Below are 21,316 nucleotides of genomic sequence, written 5' to 3'. Positions count from 1 at the left end.
AGACTTTTGGATTTTCTAACCTCTGACAAAATTTTAATTACCCAGGAAGAATAAGCATGGCTGTGACATCTGTCGCTGTAAGAAATGCCCAGAGCTCCCTTGCAGTAAGATCTGCCCCTTGGGTTTCCAGCAGGACAGTCGTGGCTGTCTTATCTGCAAGTGCAGAGGTAAGTCCCAACGCATAACCCTTCCCCGCTCAGAGCAATCAGAGGCACAGAAACCAAGAACGGAAGTAAATGAAATAATTTCAGTGATTGCTATCCACTCTGACACCACTGTCACTCTCTAGAGGACCATCCCTTGTCCTTTCATCTCAATGGAATAAGAGCTCAGAATAGAATTTAAAGGAACGGGCCCCACGTTGACCAAATTAATCACTTCTTAGCTCTTCAGTTTTACTTGTCTCAGGAACGTTAGCCTAAAGCATCTTTATCTTGACCTCCATAAGAGTCTCCCTCTGTCCAGCAGTGGATCGAGACGATTGATACAGCAAAGGTCCCTTTTCACAGCCCTTTGAGGGTGGGTGAGGCTAAACAGTCTGCTTGTGTATTTTCTTGGTAACACAGTTTTCCCTGAGAATGTCGACTTTTGCTGAATAACCACATGCCAGCCTATAGTTGTGTATAGGTGTGAGTCCTGGGAGTACCTTTTGCAGGACTTCCCCCTCAAGGGATGTTCCTGAAGCTGTGTGAGCCCTTACCCCAGCTCCAGCGCCACTGCCCACCCCAGCTGGTTTTAGTTGTCCACATGAGCCACAGATGAAGCAGTAAAAGACCCCTAAAGTTTGTTCTGTGTTTTTTCAGAGTTGGACAGTTACCACCTTAAGAGTGTTTTTAGGGGGTCAGAGTAAACAAAAATCTAGTCACTGCTTCAATTGTTCTGCAGAACGAAAATCTGTTAGTTACTAGTGGCCCAGGATTGCCCCACTGAATGATGATTTCTAGAGTGATTATTCTGCATGTATTAAAACATATGTGTAACATTCACGCTGAAATCAATCAGTGCTTGTTTACTATATAGAATATGAGAACGTAGAGTGAAGGGAGGAAAAAAAATACCAATAGCAGAGAAATGTATTTGCAGGGTTTTTTACTCCCTTTTTTCTTTTTTCAAAATTGAGAGCATATTAACTTAAATTCTTTTCATGATCCTTTCCTGTGTCACAAGCTGTGCTGTGTAGACAGGATTTTTGGTGGCTGGGTAGCATTACCTGTAAGGAACTACAGGCTGTTTCTCCTGTGCAGTAGCTCCTTCTTTACCAGGCTGCCTTCTGTCTGTCCAGAGGTCCCTGCTGCAGCCGGGCCACCCGTCCTGTCAGGCACATGTCTGTCCATGGATGGTCATCATCATAAAAATGAGGAAAGCTGGCATGATGGGTGCCGGGAATGCTACTGTCACAGTGGACGGGAAATGTGTGCTCTGATCACCTGCCCGGTGCCTGCCTGTGGCAACCCCACCATTCATCCGGGACAGTGCTGCCCGTCATGTTCAGGTAAAAGCTGGCCGCCATCTCGTGTGCTCCCTAAGCAAATGACTTTTGCCTCATCACATCTGTAATTCCAGGGGAAGTGCAGGGGACGACCCCTGGAACGTATTTCAGCTCTCTGGTTTTTGTCAACAATAGCCACGAGTGTCAGCCAGGTGCTATAAATGATTAGCCAAAAACCAGAGAATTATTCTAAAGCTCTAAAACCACTCTCCTTATTTTTGAAGGTTTACTCAATTACATTGGTCTTTGAACTACATTTGTGTACAGGTTTGTGGGCTTATGTACTTAAAGCTCCAGCTCTCCATCTTATGGATAATGTATTAAGGCTGAATGTCTTCTTTAATTGGAGGGGGTTGTTAATTTTATTCCATGAAAGCTTCTTATTTATAAAGTAATATTCAAGAGGGAGAGAATTACTGAAGTCTGTGAATATTGCTTTTTTTTAAATTAATGGATATGTGGTAGTCTTGCCAAATGGAGATGTTTAGAGTGACCACACATCCAAAACATTTACAGTCATAATAATGGTAATCAAGATAAGTTAGTAGAAGAACATAACAGATTTATAATCCATAGCGGTCCAAATTATGGTTGTCCATAACAGTAATTATTACCATAATACCTCATCTAGTGCCTTTGATCCAAAGAACTCAGCATGGTTTCATAGTTATTATTTCTTCCACCGAGTGGAGGCCACTGAATTAGGGAAAAATACACTTAGGCCGTTTTTGTTTGGAAAACAGACACAGAGAGATTAGCTTTCTTACCCAAAGTAAAATAGTGTGTCAGCTAGAGGGCCAGGGAGACATGAAGTCTCCTGATTCTTGCATCGAATTTCTTTTGAAGTTGAAATGTACTGTCCGGTTTGGGGGTAGGGATTGTATTTCCCCGGTCAGTCTTGGTTCTGTATCTCCCTCCACCTGTACAACGGGTGCAGTCAGGAACCTGAGGCCTGGGCCTTTTGCAACAAGGCAGGCCCGGCCTGGGAGGGACGTACCGCATGCTGGCACCTCAGTCTGCACCTGCTTTGCCTGCCGGGGGGGGTGGGCAGAGAGGCACTGGAAGTCCTTTTTAGCCCTGACATTCTACACACCTCAGTAACTAAGGTATTAAAGTGACAGGCAGCCCCCATACCCCTATAGGGGACCAGATGACAAAGTTTTGTTTTGTTTCGCATAGTTAAGCCAGATGTGGTCTGTATCAAAACTGCTTCCTTATTCACATGTTTTGCTAGTTAAATATGAAAAACCACTAGTGCCCACTGAAACAGAAGATAAATGAACAATTTAATGAGACAGAACTCTGTGTTGACTCTTTGGGGAAGGAAAAATCATTTGTTCCAATGAAGACCCCATGCTTTAATTATAGGCATGAGTATGCAGAGTGTGGCCTGCACCTGGGTCTTTGCTAAACGGTGTACTCAGTGAAGAACTCCGACCAGTGGAAATGCAAAGATATTACTAAGAATAGATGATTGACTTAAGAACTGAAAGTCAGTGAAACCAAATCTAGTTTTCTCTATTACAGAGATACGGAAAGTTCTTAAACACACACAGAATTATTGATGTATTATTGTGGATGTGTGACTATGTAGATATAGACATATAAAAACACACAGGTATTGATATATATGGATGTGTAGGTATGTTTTTTTCCAAATGTCTTTAGTGAGTTGCCACATATGGGTCTTTCTGAATAGAGACCAAGCATTGTTGCAATTGTGGACTCCTACTTCAAAGAATATTTTCTCCTGACTTCTATTCAAGGATCAGCTGTTTTTCCTTCTGAGATAAGTGAGCAGCCTCTGAACTCTTCTGACAGAAGATTCACCAAATGATACTGTTTCTCAGATTTTTTTTCCCTTTCTTACCCTCTACCTTTCAGTTTTTCTATCACCTCCATCTATCTGGTCACTCATGTTTTGCCTTGAGGCACGTGGATATATATATAGCAAAGGAATTCACAGACTAAGACACCTGCAAACACACATCGTTTTTCTTCTGACCATTTCCTTACATGGCAGCATTTAAAAGGGCAGCAATTGTCGATCCTCTCCAAGTCCTTTCAAAAGGGAGACTTTTTCCAACAGTAGTTTACTAACAGTCTTTGGAACTAATTTTTCTTTTTCTATAAACGGTGAGAAATGCACTTTTATCTCATCGCAGCTCAATTTTCATTCTAATTATCTTCCTTTCTACTTTCCTCATATACTAGAAAGTTTGGCCCAGTTGGTTATGAATGTAAGCGTTGGCTGATGTCAGTTTTCTGTGATATGTCCCCTTGGTCAAAGTTCCAGTCTTTACTAGCTCCCTTGAGATAAAGCTGTATTAAAAGTTATACAATGCCTTCTTAGCTGGAGCTGGGCCCACACCAATGTATCTCATCAGTATTGCTACGTCTCAGGCTGACCACTGCTTTGAAAGTCACAGCCCGTGAGTTCTTAGGAGACGTCAGCTCTGAGTATCTCTGCACAAACAGGGTAGTTCTTCTGAGGCCCAAATTCCACTGATCTCCAAGCGTGAGCCCGCCATGGTGTCTCCAGATGGCTTCTCCGCAGGGTTCCACACTGTCAGCACCTTCTTCAAACGCCTGTTGTATTTGGATGACACGAATATGGTTAATATCTTCATGCTTCTCATTTCGCCAGCACAACTTGAGGGCAACTCCCAGTGCCTCTCCAGACATTTTCAGCATTAAATTCCCTCTCTATCACTATCATCTCACCAAGAGCCCCAAATCGCCTCTCGTCTGGGGAAAGAACTCATAGTTATCATTGGCCCCTGGGCGTTTACCTCTCTTGATCATATCGCCAAACAAATGTTTAGTCTCAGGTGAGGGTTCAGACGGTTGATTCTGAAAGAGCATTCCTGCTCAGTGTGCCGGCAGCCGGTCGGGATTGGGGTGTGTCCTGCTCAACAGTAGGACTTATTTCTAAGCCTGAAAGGACTCAGGGTCCCAGAGATAATGAAGTGAACGGGGCACAAATCAGTTTACAGTTGTATTTAATCTGGAGGTGTATCCATGATCCAAACAAACATAGACTTGGGTTCAGATCCCTTGTCTGCCCTTAATACTCTGAGTTCTCAGTTTCCTTATATGTTAAATAGGATAACAGTACCTATTCACATTGGTGTAAGGAATAAATGAAGTAACATATGTAAAGCACTAACATGGAAACTGGACCATAGGAAGCATTCAGTAAATGAGAGATCTTTATTCTAGATAACCCTACATTCACAGACATCCCCTAAGAGGCTCTTGTTCTCTTCAACAGTAGGAGTCCCTGTAATTTTTTGTTTGTTTGTTTTTGTTTTTTGCGGTGCGCGGGCCTCTCACTGATGTGGCCTCTCCCGTTGCGGAGCACAGGCTCCAGAAGCGCAGGCTCGGCGGCCATGGCTCACGGGCCTAGCTGCTCCGCGGCATGTGGGATCCTCCCGGACCGGGGCACGAACCCGTGTCCCCTGCATCGGCAGGCGGACTCTCAACCACTGTGCCACCAGGGAAGCCCCCCGTGATTTAATTATCTCATTGGAGCCTCTCGTTACTGTTGACAAACTGGAACCACTTGAACCTCACTTCCTGAAACTAGCTCTTCTGCTGTTGCTTTATATTTCTGTGCATGGAATGTTTTCTTCCCTGTGTTCTTGAGGGAAACAGCCAATTCATCTTCTTTGTCCCTTAAAGCCCACAGCACCGGGTTCTTCCCAAGCTGGTAAGACTGCAGATGAATAATTTCTTGTGTTTGGATTTTGTGTCGTTCCCCAGATGACTTTGTGGTGCAGAAGCCGGAGCTCAGCACCCCCTCCATTTGCCATGCCCCTGGGGGAGAGTACTTTGTGGAAGGAGAAACATGGCACATTGACACCTGTACTCAGTGCACCTGCCACAGCGGGCGGGTGCTGTGTGAGACAGAGGTGTGCCCACCGCTGCTCTGCCAGAACCCCACACGCACCCAGGACTCCTGTTGCCCACAGTGTCCAGGTAACCGGCACTGCGCCTCGGGATGCACTGGGCCGATGGGGAGGGCCTGCAGCCTGGGCGTTGTCATTCTGCAGGACCTGTGGGCTAGGTTGAGCCCCACGTGGGAGTGGGCCAGACCCAGTCACCAGTAACCCAGGCAGGAACATCTGGCAGGCAGCTTTCTAAATTCATTCCTTTCTATCCACCACATATTTATGCAATCAATATGTCTTGCACCTGAGGTGACTTTGAACAACAACAGCAAAAAAAAAAAATTGTTTCTTTCTACCCTTTTTTTCTTAACCCTACATCTCAGACTCAAGAGACAGTCCTGCTGTACCAGATTATTCCAGATGATTTTGCTAATGTGAAAAGTCATCTTTGTCTTTACAAAATGTGAAGAGCAATTATTGATAAATAATGTAAATAAAATCTTTGAAATATGTAAGGGTGGTGAAGATACTTTGAGAATGTTAAACAGAGGAATCGCTAAAAGATGCATAATGCCCACCTTCTCAAATCTGTGATGATTAAGTTAAGATCCAGAAGTACTAAGTGACCAGCACTGCATATGTACAAAGAGTACTATTGTTTTCTTTTTTTTTTTAGTTCTCAGATAATCTGGCCTTAGCAGGTGAATTTATGGTCATGAAACAAATATAATGAAACTTTGTCAGACTTTTAAACATAAGTTGCTGATTATGCAACGCAAGTAGCAATTCTAATTAACACTAGAATATATGACTTAATTTGTATATGTATAATTACCAAGTTGACAGCATACTAGTTTTGTTGTTGCTCAGTCTTTTATCTTTTCAACTTAAATCAGTAATCATTTACCTTCTAAATGTATGTTCTTAGAGCATTTCTGCTCAGTAAAACATAAGCCCTTGTATTACTTTTTTTTACATTGGATTATCCAGTCAGCCAGCTAGAATCTATTGTTCTGTCATTATATAACCAGCGTAGTTGATGTCCAGAATTCTTCCTGGGTTCACATTGATGATATTTTTTAATTGCATCAGAGGAAATTGTAGGGATAGCAACATTATTTGCTGTTGTCATCATGCCCTGCTGCTGAGGTATTATCATCTTAGTACAGAATCTTTGGCGTAATTTTCAACCATGTTAATCTGAAAAGCTTAATTAGTGCAACGTCTTTTCTAGTATAAGAAATAGTTCAGATGTATTATGTTGTTAGGATATACCCTAGTCCCTCCTATATTTTTATCATCACTCTTTTACTTAGACACAAACCCTAATATTTCTCTGTTAATATATGACCATGATTATTCCCATCCTCCTGGTGGAAACTACTCTGAGTGGTCTCTTCAGTGGTGATCATGAATTTATATCCGTTTAATGTATTCATTTTACAAGTGCTTATGGAATGCCTGAATTGAGCCATGGGGATCCCGGGCTTGATGAGAACAGCCACAACTCGTATCCTGTGGAGCAGTAATGCAAAAGGAGAGCTGAACAATCCAGTACTCCACCTTTAAGTAAATCATGACAGAGTGAGAGGAGTGCCTGGAAAGGAAAGCATTAAGAGCGCATGTAACCCAGGAAGCTTTAACTAAAGTGGGAAGTACCTCTGTTCCCACTTGTCCGAGGATCTGAGGACAAATACAGGGGTTGGCCCAAATTTATTGGTGGCACACCTGACTGGACTCAGAGGTTCAGCCCAGGCAAAGAACAAGAGCTCCCTGGAAATGGGACTCCTGTGTGTGCCAAGGACTGATTTCTTAGAGCCAGGTCTCAAGGCCAGTGCGCATGAGCAGAGGCCCTGCCGATTCTAGCAGAGCAGAGACCTCCCCTCTAGAAACAGGAACAAGCACCCGATGTGTGCCTGGCTTTGGCTTCTCCTTTATAAACGTATGCCTAGGTGACTCTTCCTTACTTTACTTTAACTTGAGAGATACTTCAGTGATAGCCTCCATCTTAAATGTCAGGACTTTCTGTTTCCTAGATCAGTATTCTGAAGGTTACACTTAAACCTGTGAATAAGTTTGTATCTAGAATACTCTTGTATTTTAAAATCAGTCACCTACCCCATCGTTGATCTTTCTGAACTTTCCATTCATAGTTGTGTTGCAGCGATAAAAAGTCTTAAAATTCAAAGCATTGATTTCTTCACATTGCAGTAAATTTCGACAGCAGCATTGATAAATGGAGTATTTCACATCCAGAAAAATACCATCTCTAACCTTAGGATACTTGCATCCTAAAGTTGTCCCAAAATGATATATATGGACAACTAGAAGAGTTGCATCCCTCATGGTGATTGTATCTCCTGGGATGCCTTGTCATTCCCTCTGTTCTTAACTCCCCCTCTCCTCTGGCCTGGTTTAGAGCAAGGTCTAGAAACGGAAGTGGGCTCATGAAGAAAGACTGAGCATCCCTGTAGGTGATGGTACTTCACCAAGGTGAGAAAGGCAGAGAATAGAGAAGCACTTCTTTCTTTTTTCACACTTTTAAAGTTCTCTTTCATTTTTGATTTTTTAAAGTTGGAAAGAAGCGTAGCACAGAAGAGAGATCCCTCTTTTCTTCTTTTATTTCTCTGGTATAGAAATAAAAAGAATGAATGAACACCAGTGAAAGAACTGGTAAAAACAAAACAAGTGAGTTAATATTTAGAATCAGAGTGTAAAGAAGGGGTCTCACTTTTTCCTAAAAATGGAAAGAAAGGCCCAAAGAAGGAAGATAGCCTGGGCAAGATTCCCAAATGATATCTTCAGTCAGGGCTGCGAAGTCTCTTGCCCTGGAGGCTGAAGACCTGCAGACGCTGCATCTCAGCTGCAGCTCTCACTCCAGCTCTGCCGGCACATTCCCATGTCTCCTGGGGTCCCCTCCAGACTCTCGGATGTTCGTTTCAGCTACTGTTTCATGCTTTCATCGCTGCCGTCCCTGCTTCCTCCTCTAAGTTTTCAGACACCAGGTTGGGTGTTGCTTGCAAGAGCTAAGCTGTCATAACACACAGAAACCTCGTGGCAATTTGCAGAGCCTCGTGTAGACTAGGGTGAGTGGCCCTGATTTCCAGCCAAATCAAAAGTTAACATCAGTCAATCTCTTAAAAAGAAATTATCCCTAGACATGGATGATCCAGAAAAGATGCCTGAGAAAGTAATCCCATTTTACCAACTTTATCTCATATGCATGTGATCTATGGAAACTTACCTAAAATTGGACCTGAAGCACATTTGGAACGGTGGAACCAATGGCTCTTCTTTCACTGTTGCTGCCTTCAGGACTGGCAGTAGGAGATACAGTTACACACTTTGGGTTCAGAGCCCAAAGTAAAGCAATTGCCCCGCTTCTCAAAGAGACTCTTCTTGTCAAATCAAACTTGCTGGCTGTAGGGTGTATTCAGGAGGTGGATGGGAGGAAAATGGGACACTTAGAGCTTCTGCATCACTGTGATAGCTACATGTATATGAAAGAGCAGAGTTCATGATGTTGACTATGAGAACGGATGATAATTCTTCTGACCCTGTATCCTTTGAGAAAATGGGATTCTCTTAGAGGTTTGCTGGGTGGGACCATCATGGCTTTTTCCAGACTCTCAAGTGCAAAGGTGGTTGGGAGTGCTCTCTTGTCAGTGCAATTGTGACATTTCTAAACTAGGAAACCTCACTAACTAGTATTACGCTTTCCTTTGTTATATCCCAGTCAGCTTTCTGCTTGAGCTTACAGCTCTCAAGTCAGTTCAGTGAATGGCAAGACCCAAAGAGATATCTGGGTTTTCTGGTGACGTTCTTTTCTGTTTCAAGTTGCTACTAGATCTGGAGACCCTCTGGTCTGTATTTATGTAGCAAAAACACACAAGTCTCGCAGGTGATTTCTCTGTAGGTGCATCCTCAGGAGTGATATACATTTCCCATCATCTTTCAGCCATTAATGTGAAGGCCGGAACATTGAAGTGTTACATACAGTTTGAAAATCTGTTTGGGTGTTAATTGGTTAGGACTGCGTGCGGCTGCAAGTAAGAGAAGACCCAGCTACAGTTTTTAAACAGAGGTTTCTTTTCCATACATTATGAGAAGCTTGGAGACAGATGTTGATCCCATTGATTTAGTGTCTTAATGATATCAAGGTATGATAAGGGTATTATAGCTACAGGCGACACACTCATATTCAAGGCAGGAAGAATGTGGAAGCATGTGGGTAGCTTCACATCTGGCCCTTCTTTTAAGAAAGTGAAAGTTTTCCCAGAAATCCCTGATTCGCCAGTGAATCTGTTCGCCACAGCCAGGTGACATGGCCACCCCCAGCTGTGCCGGAGACTAGAAAAGGAGGGAGCAGTGGTCCCATGTGACATATCCCCCTTGTGATCCAGGTCCTCAGCCACCCCACCCCTGACCTTAAAATCAGGAGTTCATTAAGGAAGAAAGGTAGAGTGGATATCGTGCAGGCAACTAACAGAATCTCTGCAACAGATCTTTTGTGGTCTTTGTTGTTTTAAAACTCCAGACCCTGTCCGAGTCAGATGTGTTGTGTCACTACTGAGTCCTTTTTTTTTTTTTTTTTTTTTTTTTTTTGTGCCGTACGCGGACCTCTCACTGTTGTGGCCTCTCCCGTTGTGGAGCACAGGCTCCAGACGTGAAGGCTCAGCGGCCATGGCTCACGGACCCAGCCTCTCCGCGGTATGTGGGATCTTCCCAGACCGGGGCACGAACCCGTGTCCCCTGCATCGGCAGGCGGACTCTCAACCACTGCGCCACCAGGGAAGCCCCTGAGTCCATTTTAAGGAGGCACACAAAGCCCTGGTGACCAAGCGTGCTTTGTATGGGACAGAGTGAAACTCACTGTGTGGCACAGTGGGTGGCCTGCAGCATCTTTTTTTCTGCTGACCTTCTGTTCCTTTTTCCAGATGAACCTCTCCAGCCTTCCTCATCCCATAATGACAGCGTGCCTAGTTACTGCAAAAATGATGAAGGGGATATATTCCTGGCAGCGGAGTCCTGGAAGCCGGATGTGTGTACCAGCTGCGTGTGCATGGATAGCGTAATTAGCTGTTACTCTGAGTCTTGCCCTTCAGTATCCTGTGAAAGACCTGTGTTGAGAAAAGGCCAGTGTTGTCCCTACTGCATAGGTAAGACCAAGAAAAAAAATCCTTCCTTTCTCCCAGTGACCACTAAATCTACATTGACAGCCATTTGCCTAGATCAGTTAATAATTTCGAAATCTGTTTTTCTGGTTGACGTGCCACATAGAATCAATGTAGTCACATCAGGCGGAGGAAAGACATGGAGGATGTGTTCCTGAGATAAAGCATATTAAGAATAAGAAATGCTCTCTGAGGATGTCGTGATGCTATAGCGCTGTCTCTCTTGGGCTCCTTTGCCATTTCAGAATTTTCAATATTGGAACTCTTCCTTCACCCTGTTACTGACTGTGGTCCTTTTGTCCACAGAGAAACACCATGTCCCATATCAGAGTACACTTAGCGCCTAAGCTTGCCACTGCCTTGAGATCAGCTAAATACCAGATACTAATTTTAATCCCCCAGTTACTCCTCTGTCTGCTAACACTTAATTGATTCTATTTAAACCATGTGGTTGTCCGTGTGGAGGGTTTAGGGACACAGAGTGAGGCCTGAGTAACTGACAGAGCCTCTCCTTCATGTGACCCACGGGGATACATCTTGTGAGCAGAGGACGTATGTATATCAGCCCCTGACGTCTATACCAAAACCGGTCCTATGGACACAAGCCAGATGCCGTTCTGGAGTCTAGAAGGCGAGGCTCAGACAGCTGGCAGCTCTAATACAGGCACAGTCCCTGCTCCCAAGGCTCTCACTCTCTTTGATCGCTTCTGTCTCAAGTAAAGCTCATAAAGTCAAGTGAAAGACAATGACATATCTCAGTCCAGTTGTGAACCTGTAATCAGAGTTAGCAGGTGAAAAATTAGGCAAGCTGTATTAACGACAGGCATCATGCAATTTTTTGTTGAAGATTTTTGCGTGCTTCATAGATGCAAGTCAGTGCATATATTTGGGGTGATGCCTGAGGAGGAGGAGAAATCCTCTGGCCACAGGGCTTTGTAACAATCCCCGTAGATGAGTCGAGAAATGGCGCTCAGGTGCACATTGGCCACCATTCAAGCGTATCAGGACAGCTCCTCTGGCCACTCTGTGGGGCCACTTCCTCTGAAGACTTATTCTACACATTGGTATACAAGAGATGGAAAGATTTTTAAAGCGTAATTTCTGGTCTCAGGAATTTTACAGAGCTTGAGTTTCTCAGTGTAATGGTCAGGGAATATTAAAAACTATGTGTGAAAGATGGATTCTCTTCTTTTAATAGGGTGGCTGTCTATCCAATTTATTCTTTAAACCATGCTTTTGTGAGTGAAGTGGGGACTGTTAATAATTATGTTGGGACCATGGCTGTAGGCCAGGAGTGTCCCTAGTAAATCGGGACATACGGTTGCTGCACCTCTTAGTGACTGGAGCATTGGGTCTGCTGTAATACCCGTAATCTTTGTAGCTCCTAAATGGAGCCAAAAATGTATCAAGGCATCCACCCAACTTACTGCTACGTGTCTTCTCAGAGAGCTGACCAACAGTCATCTGGAAAGTGGCATAGCCCTTGGTGAGACCTGAATGAAAGGTGTAACCAGGCCACTATTGCAGACAGGGTGTTGGTGGATGGAGGGGGAAATGTCCAGCCAGGACCACTGTATTTAAATACCAAAACTTCAGTCCTAAAGGAAACAGTTTATAAATCAACCAGGGGCACTTGGATCACAGTTGGAAACTAGGGCCCAGGAGGCCTGAGAATTCTATTACCTTCAGAGGAAAAACCCAGCAGTGAATTTCTTGTGTGCTGAAAACCCTCAAATTTATTTTTTTTTAGATAAGAAAAGTTCCTGTTGTGTTTTGCTACTTAATTGGTAAATATGTGATTAGTAAATTACTCAGCTAGTAAATTTGTTTCCATGTGATAACAGTAAATCACTTCTCTTTCTCACAAAACCAATTTAACAAAACCAAACTTACGGAAAGAAACCTGCATATCATAGTATTCTGTGTTGTCTTTTTTTTTTTCTCTTTTGCCTGCATATTTTCCTATTCCAATTGCTGCATTATTTAGACCAGCAGTCCCCAACCTTTTGGCCACCAGGAACGGTTCCGTGGAAGACAGTTTTTCCATGGAGGGTGGTAGCGTTGTTTCAGGCTGGTAGCGTGAGCGACAGGAGCGGCAGATGAAGTTTCACTCACTCACCGGCCTCTCACCTCCTGCTGTGCGGCCTGGTTCCTAACAGGCCTCAGACTGGTAGTGCTCGCAGCCCAGGGGCTGGGAACCCCTGATTTAGACCATACATTCATCTTGTAGTGTGGGGAAGAAAATACCAATTTGCCCCCAATTTGTGATTTTGATTTCAAGTTAGACTTTAAGTACTTTCACTAAATTGTGGTTCATATGAGCTCATAATGATAGAGTGGAAATTTGATTTCTGTTGCATCTCCCTCCACAACTGCTACCCCCTCCCCTTGACACAGGTATAACTATACTGTATAAACCTATGACGTATCTTCTGGGGAACATACTGGGGAGTCTTAACATCTGATGCGTGATGCTGTGTCCTTGCGTTCATCTTAGTGCTTCATACATGTTTTCTTACTGAAATAGTCATTAGGAGCCTCTACATGCATCATACTTCTCTGCAAGTAGCAAGGACCAGGTATGTCCAAGCGTATGAAGTCAAGTTCAGTTCATGACTGTGATATGGGGATTTTATGACCCTCCAGTTTGCTCCCTTGGCCTCTCCAGGCTTATTCTCTTGTCAGCTTCCCGTCAGTGTGGTCCCTCTGTAAGGGCACCAAGCCCGGGCAGCACTAGTACACCTGCAGGCAGTTACTGGCGATGCCCCAGTGGCAAAGCCTGCATCCCCATCCAGATCACCTAGCAAAGGAAGAAGGTAGGAAGGCCGTCATTCTGCATGTCATAAAGCCCCCGGCTGCTTGCCAGCAGGCATCGAGGACCAGTGCTTTCATTGCCTCCTGTTTTAGGCTTTCTCAGTTTGAACCCAGCTCCTTATTAACCCAGATAATCTGTTCCCGGGGTCACATGTGCCTCCTCCAGGCCTACAGTGCTGACCTCACCATGGCTGCAGGTCTCCTCCCTGGGGGAATGTTCTCCCTAATCAGTCAAATATGGATCTCTAAAAACCTCAAATCTGCCTTTAATCTGGCTTCTTCTCTAGTGCTAAAACCCCTGAAGAAAAGTGTGCTAGCTTTCGCCTTGTGAAGTAGCCTTTTTTCTTACCACAAGAGAATTGAAAAGGGTGATCCTACTAAAAGTAGTGTAATTACGAATGTTTGTGTTCCTTTCAGATAAATTATCAAGTCACTAAAGTGCAATGATAATGCTTCTCTTCTGGTGTGTGAAAGCCTCATATTATGTGCGCTAATTTAATAGAATGTGTAATACAGACATAATTAATAGGATTGATGATTAATTTTGAAAAGTGAACAGCTTTGTCTAATTACTTATAATACCCATCATTAGGGAATTCATCCTTGTCCTAGAAGGAAACTAAGTAGTAATTACCCAATCATTTCAATGGAACATCTTCTGATTCCCTAATTTTTTTATATTCCAGCTTCCTACACAAATACACACAAACTTAGATTTTATTTTCATAGGCTTTTTGACTGTAATGATGGCTTAAAGAAAGGGGAACGAGAATCAAGAGATGACTTGAATGTAGATGGGGGCGGGGGGGGGGGGAGGATAAAAGGCCTGGTGGGAATTCTAATGTGTGATGGCAGATTTGATATGTGGTTCCTTGTAAACAACAGATGCCTTCCCCATGACAGACTTCACCATGCAAGACAGCCTTGATAGCCTTATCACTGACTACATGCTCCATGCCTTTCTAACTTTTCTGGAGCAAAAAATTATTTCGGTGCTTCAGTGAGATCTTTATTCCATCACTCCTAAAGGGCAGCAAACAATTAAGCCCAAAACCCTTACATCGGCACTTCCTGTGCCTGAGGGGATGCTTGTCCTGACACATCACCCTTGCTCTGATGTTTGTGTGGGTGATGCTTCTGCGAAGGGCCAGACTCTAGCAACTTCTGTCTAGCAAGGTCATCCCTGCAGATCTGCACCATGGCCAGGGGTGCAGTCATTCCTGAATGTTATGTTCATAACTATTATATTTATATTATATAATATAAAATTTATATCATTTCTTACAAAAATATTATAAAGAAAGGCACTACCTTGATCATAAAGATCTTTCTTAATTTAATGTATGAGGTGTTCAAGCTCCTATTGCTGCTACATCATACCTGTTGACTTTGGAATTGTAGATGCTCAGTGTTCCCCCGATGAAGAGTTGCATAAGCAGCTCTTGTGTTGGCCAAGTCATAAGTATGACTCAGTGCATAGAATGTTGTTTTGAAACTTACCATTGGGCAAGCATTTTTACTTATTTGTAACCATGTGTTATTTTAGAAAATATTTGAGGTCATATATTTAGAGATATTTATATATCAGATATTTTTTGGCTGGAAATCCCTGAGCCAGTGCATCTTTCTCATTTAAGTTTTTGTTGAAGGTTAGTTATCTTGGGGTGATAGTTGTTTGTGTGTTATGTGTGTGTGTATGTATATATACACACGCATATTTATTTCATAATTTGATTGAACAAAGTTATGATACTCTGATTACATGTCTTCAAGTCATCTAGTATCTTTTAAGTGTCTTTAAGTATCTCATATCTTTAAGGATCTCTGAAAACAAGTTCTATTATAGATGGTACATGAAAAAATGATTTTCTTGTAGGTTGTACATCTGTCTGATTAGAGGTTAGCTATTTTTTAATATTTTTATATGTCTTATATTAATATTTGAGTTAGAGCTTTCAGGTGGAGTCCAGCTGGCTTGGCACTCAGTCATGATGGTGTAATTCTATTTCCTCTCCATAGTGATCTTTAACTAGCAAATGGTTAATAATGTTTCTTCTTGGTAGGGACAATACCTACGCTTTATATCAAGTCAGTCTATCATACCGCATTCATTTTTTGCTTAGATTTATGTTTATTTGTTTAGGTATCTTTAAAATTTTTATTGGAATATAGTTGATATACAATGTTGTGTTAGTTTCTGCTGTATAGCACAGTGAATCAGTTATACATATACATATACGTATATCCACTGTGTTTTAGACTCTTTTCCTCTATAGGTCATTACAGAGGTTTTTTTGTTTTGTTGTTTTAAATATTTAATTATTTATTTATTTTGGCTGTGCTGGGTCTAGGTTGTGGCATGCAGACTCTTAGTTGCGGCATGCGGGCCTCTTAGTTGTGACATGCGGACTTCTTAGTTGTGGCGTGCAGACTCTTAGTTGCGGCATGCATGTGGGATCTAGTTCCCTGACCAGGGATGGAACCCAGGCCTCCTGCATTGGGAGCTCGAAGTCTGACCCACTGGACCACCAGGGAAGTCCCGTAGGTATCTTTTCTTAGAGATAAATACAAATAGTATCTCTTTGGAACATCTGTTGATTATTGTGTATTTAACTCAGCCCAGGAATCAAACAGTAAATATTTAATTCAGCATCTCTAAGATACACAACCCACAGAACTAAATGTTGTACATTTTTAAGCCATAATGTTATGATACTGGCATCATCATTGGAACACTTTTCACAGCTCTTTCTCCAGTGTGTTTTCTTAAAATTAAAAGCTTCTGTGTATTGGAAATAGAATGTACTTTGACCCCATTTCTGGCACGTTCTAGCTGTAGGTCTCAGTGGTAGGACGTAACTGTAGCTCAGTTTCCTCATCTATAAGATGGGAATAATAATATCATCCTGTGCTTCACTAAAGTGCTATGAAAATTAAGCGACGTAATATACATATATGAAAGCACTTGGTAAACAGTGAGCAGGATATGACTATATATTGGCTCAGAGTTACAGCTCTCCTAACACAGGGTGCACCTGCCGTGGGTAACAGGCGTCACGTGGACTCTGGTATCTCACTTTAAATATGGCATCCGCCCTTCTGCAAGAGAAAGGCTTGGATATTGCGTCCCAATGATAAGTTTTTGAAGGACGAGAATATCTGAGAAAACACTTTGGTGTGGTGTACCTCATCCTGCACACTCTTTGCTTAAATAAATAGTGCGTGCCAACTTCAGTCACCTTGTTGTGACCCTGGTGGAAGCAGCATGCTATCTAAGGGGTTGTAGTGCAGCTGGGTTGTGGCAGTGCCTGGCCCCAGACCTCAGCACTTCACTGTCTTCCCATACCTCTGGATGTCTCGCGGGAGAGAGAATGGAGCTCTTTTATTTTTCTGTTTGCGTTGAGAGGCTAGTCCCATTTGAGGAGTCCAAGGACTCATTGTGCAGGATCCGCTATGATTCCTGGAAACAGAGGTTGTGGCATTTATAATCGGGGAGTGTTCTTGTCAGAGGGAGCCCTGGGGTGCTTCTTGCACATTCTTCAGAGCTCTCAGCTCCCGGGGCCCCTGCTCCACAGCCCCGGTGGTCACAGTTAGTGCCGAGTGATTTTAAACAAAAGGGAAGGGAAGCAGGATGCTTTTCTGTGTAATGTTTAGAAAGTGTAAGACTGACGGCATTCTGGTTGTCAGGCACTGTACTAACTTTGGAACTGGTCTAAAGTCCCAACAAAAATAAACAGGGTTTGATTTCAGTTTGTTTATTAGGTCCTGCCCTCCACCCTAGGAAACATCTCATCTTGCTTATCCCCTAAGCAGCTTTCTCTTCTCACTTCAGTATCCTTTCCAGGCCCTCGGCTGTGTAAACAGAAATTCAAGTTGTTCTAGTTAACTTGGGGGAAACCTCTGAGTGGCATTTCTTTATCTGGGCTCTGGCCCCATGTTCTCGTTTTAAAGACGTCTGCTGCACAGAAGGGAGGCTGGCACTGGTGTTTCCAGAGATTATTAGCAGGTGCCTTTTGCCTCTTATTTCTGCCCAGGAGGCCAGCCCTGACTGTGTACCCTCTAATGAGGGAGGAACGACCCTCTATAGCAGGATTACATTTCAGCGACAAAATGCAATCAGACCTGAAGTCAGTCTGCAGACCCGCCCAGAGGCTGCTGGTGGAGTGTTCCTGACAGCTCTTGGGCTGTGACGGATGAACCACCTCCTGTAGGTGCAGAAACTCCTCTGGTGCAGAAATTGGCCACGCTGAGCTTCTACCTCAAAGTTTTCTTAGCCTATATAAGAGTCAGTCTTTATACTCTTTATCAAGTTGGAAATGGAATGTTTCCTTGAACTTCTATCCATGAAGTGCTTAATCAGTCCATAACAGATGCTTAATACAAAGATTAATAAGTTCTATTACTGAGAAAGTCTGTCCTCTTTGCATGAAGTAGGAATCAGCCAGAAGTTACTATGTTTATCAGTTCGGTGAGATTTCTCTTGGTGGAACTCAGGGAAGTTTATAATTTCTCTATTAGCTTGGAACCCTGTGTCATCACCTGTTCTTTCCAGTATGTTGAAGAAACCTGAAAGGCTCTTTTCGCCTTTATAAAGAGACCTGGACTCCTGTCCCAGAAATAGAATAAAATAAAGCAAAAATGGGACTTTCAAGAAAAGTCTTAAAACTGTGGTCAGATCTGCCTTTACAGCAGTTAAGACATTGTAGAGTTTGGGGTTTCTGAGCACAAGCCACCCGTTCTCCTTGCTTGGCCCTGCCATAAACCTTTTTCTGCTAAAAAAAAAAAAAAAAAAGACAAGACATTATATGGAAGTAGGAGTCAGCCTACGTGGCAACATTTGTCTCAGTTTTTTCTTTTTATATAAGTGAATTAAGAGCAGATGTTTTATTTATTAGAAGCTAAAAGTTGTAAGATACAGTATGCAATTTTTGAGGTTAATAAAGGTTTTTTTTGCATTTTTAGGCAAAAAACTCTAAACATTTGCTGATAAAATTACTGTGTATTAGATCTCTGCCTCACTGAAATTGCCTAGGCCGTCGTTTTTTAGTCAGACTTCAGTTGAGTTCCGCTTTTATATTCCTTTCCAGTCTGTGGAGGTCCAGCGAGCCAGCACTTTCAAAATCAGTCGTCCTCTTCTACGTCTGCAAATCTCTGTCCACTTCTTAGTGAGCTGCTTGTTTATTTGCTCAGATTCCTTCTTCATTCTGATTTCTGTTTGTCTCCACTTTATGTAAAAAAAGTAAAAGCTGGTTTCTCAAACAGGAGGCACCCACGTTCCATTGATCCTCCACATGGAGTTTGTGCCCTGAATGTGCCCAACTTGGGATATAAAAATACAGAAGATATCACAAGGCCAGGGATCACAGTGTCTTGTCAGCTAAGAGAAAATAAAGTATAAGGTAATAGTAGCATCTCGTTCCTTTGTGGGAGTTAGAGAGTATTTGTAATGCATTGTTACAGTCATAAGCCAAAATTTTAAAAAGCACTTCCTCTATACTTACCCAGGTCAGCCGTGTCAGTGGAAACACTTGGCTGCCTTTTTCACTCTCTCTTCTAAGTCTTGTGTTACCAATAGCATACCTGGTACCTTTCTCCACCTGCCTAAATGACTGCATGAAAGTTTTCTTTAAAATCCCTCGAACCTCAAACTTAAACTGATTTGAAGTATAATCTTACTAGCAGGGCCTGCAGTTTGCACAATATTTTTCAAATCATTTGGCACATCTGTTTTGAACTGAAATCACACAGAGCTGAGGAGATCCTCTGGATCCAAGAGCATCTCCCCGAGGGCAGAGACCCCCACCTGCCTTGTGCACCACTGCACCCCCAGCGTTTAGAATGGTGCTCTCTACAGCGATGTGCAGAGAGGACGAGCACCCACTGCACAACTGCGCTGGATTGTTTTGCGGTGGGACTTCCTCTGAGGGTAAGAGCTGCATTTACTTTCTTGGCCACGAGCAGCCCAGAGTAAATTACTTTTCAGGTCTCTAAATAGTACATTGGAGATTTGGAAGAACTGATGCAATTTCTAAAGCTGCCGAACTTCCTCCCCAGAAGCTACTCCCACACCAAGACTCTGACTTCATGGCCATCACAACCAGAGTTAGAACCTGAACTATCTATGCAGGAACATTGTCTCCTGGTAGAAATGGAAAAGTCCAACTGTAATGTAGATTCTAGTGGATTTTAGGTTTTAAAACCTTTCACAGAGCAAAGGGGGTGGGGAATCTGGAAATGCTTTCTTTTCATCATGGTCAGATTCAGAGCAAGGCCTGAGCTACTACATCAGTGACTCATGAAATAATGGGATTTTTATAGAGGAAGAAAACGACATGATTCTATTATCCGGGTTTTACTGTTAATTAGCTTTATGGTGTAATTAGTAAAATAGCTCAAGAGTAAAAGCAAAGTCCAACTTTTAACAGCCTGGTAAGCCTCTTCTTATCTTAAAAAGAAGTAAGATAGTGAGGTTCAGACAGGTGGAGAGGTCAGCCCGAAAGGAGTTAACATTTCAAGGCCTTGCCACTTCTTCCTCAGCCCTTTCAGATAACCAGAATTGAGGAAAAGGAAAAACCACGCTGAGTTTTCCAAACTCTTTCACTGAAAGAGATCGCATATTTTTATTGTAGTCAAACATGATGCAAGATAATATTGCTTCTTTTTGAATCCATAAATATAAGACACATGTCTGAGCGCTGCATGAGTTAAATGGCTGGCCTGCCTGAGGAGCTATGGGCATGAGTGCTCCAGGCTCCTGACACAGGATGCTGAGAATGACACAGCAGTAAACCTCCATCCTTTAGCAGGGAGGGACTTTGTTTCTGATAGAGGCCGAAATGACTTTCGAGCCGATCTGATGGATAAGATAGAGGCCAGAGCTGAGGAAACCAAATACCAAAGCTGATCTAAACCAAGGAGTGGCCATAAAATAGTGACCGTCTTCCTTGCCTGTTTCAAAAGGATGTCATTGCAAAAGGAAAATTCCAAAGCCGTATGAAGCAGGGGCAATATCGCCGGAGTATGTTTATAGCCCTCAACAGTGACTACGTAGAAAGGGATCACGTGTGTTTGGGTATGTAACTCCTGAGGTGTTTGTTTTAAAAACAAACCTTATTATATTAGTGTCATACCTCATGTTTTCCTTGGAACGTTCTTCTCGAATCCTCTTCCTTGAGAAGAGAGAGAGGAGTGTTAAATAGAGATCTGCCTGAGAAGAACCACAAGTCCTCAATAACCACTATATCTCCATTCCTTGATAGGACTGTGCAGATGTCTGATGCAGTCGGTTGAAGGGTAATCTGCCTTTGAAGGCAAAGACCTTGAGCCCCAACAAATGTAAGGGGTAGGAAGTCTAAGCGCCCATATTCTCCAGAGTCAGTGAGTCGTAACCACTTTTGTTTGTGCGGCCCAGATCCTTGCCCAGGAACATGGAGCTCTCTGAGGTTATCCCACTGGGGACGAGGCAGGCAGACAGTGTGCGGGGACTGTGGAGGTGTGTGTGGTTTCCATCCTGGCCCTGCCACTTCCTAGCCATGCGTTTTGGGCAAGTTACTTATTCTCCCTGTGCCTTGGTTTTCTGTGGAATTCAAATAACACCCTGTTCCACTGGCCTATGAAGAGCATGTGGAATTGACTTGTGAAAAATGCTTGGGTAGGGTGGTCCAGTGGTTAAGACTCTGCTCTCACTGCCGAGGGTCCGAATTCAATCCCTGGTCGGGGAACTAGGATCCCATAAGCCATGTGGCACAGCCAAAAAAAGAAAAAAAAAAATGCTTGGTTAGCACCATGCCCAGTACATAGTAGGCAGTCAGTAAGTGGAAGTTATGATTATCATTAGGTATTGAAGAATAAACCTAATGTCACTGTCAGCATAAGCAACCGGTTGGAGTGATGAATACCACAGTCAGAATGAAATGGACAGCGCACTCGATAGCCAAATATAAACT

General features: G+C 43.1%; 1 protein-coding gene across 5 annotated transcripts in view; it reads left to right on the top strand.

The window, feature by feature from the left end:
• Positions 1 to 21,316, top strand: part of CRIM1 (cysteine rich transmembrane BMP regulator 1) — a 208,624-nt gene that overhangs the window by 164,511 nt on the left and 22,797 nt on the right. For 3 of the 5 annotated variants that reach the window (XM_060169096.1, XM_060169093.1, XM_060169092.1), the window contains 4 exons: positions 46 to 167; positions 1,283 to 1,492; positions 5,255 to 5,470; positions 10,320 to 10,541. In XM_060169096.1, the coding sequence (XP_060025079.1) occupies positions 46 to 167; positions 1,283 to 1,492; positions 5,255 to 5,470; positions 10,320 to 10,541 (770 nt within the window). The remainder of the gene's footprint in view (positions 1 to 45; positions 168 to 1,282; positions 1,493 to 5,254; positions 5,471 to 10,319; positions 10,542 to 21,316) is intronic. The other 2 variants (XM_060169094.1, XM_060169095.1) reach the window with 2 other exon arrangements.

The sequence above is a fragment of the Lagenorhynchus albirostris genome, chromosome 13 (assembly GCF_949774975.1).
Source record: "Lagenorhynchus albirostris chromosome 13, mLagAlb1.1, whole genome shotgun sequence".
Lineage (NCBI taxonomy): Eukaryota > Metazoa > Chordata > Mammalia > Artiodactyla > Delphinidae > Lagenorhynchus > Lagenorhynchus albirostris.
This window is presented reverse-complemented; position numbering and strand designations above follow the sequence as displayed.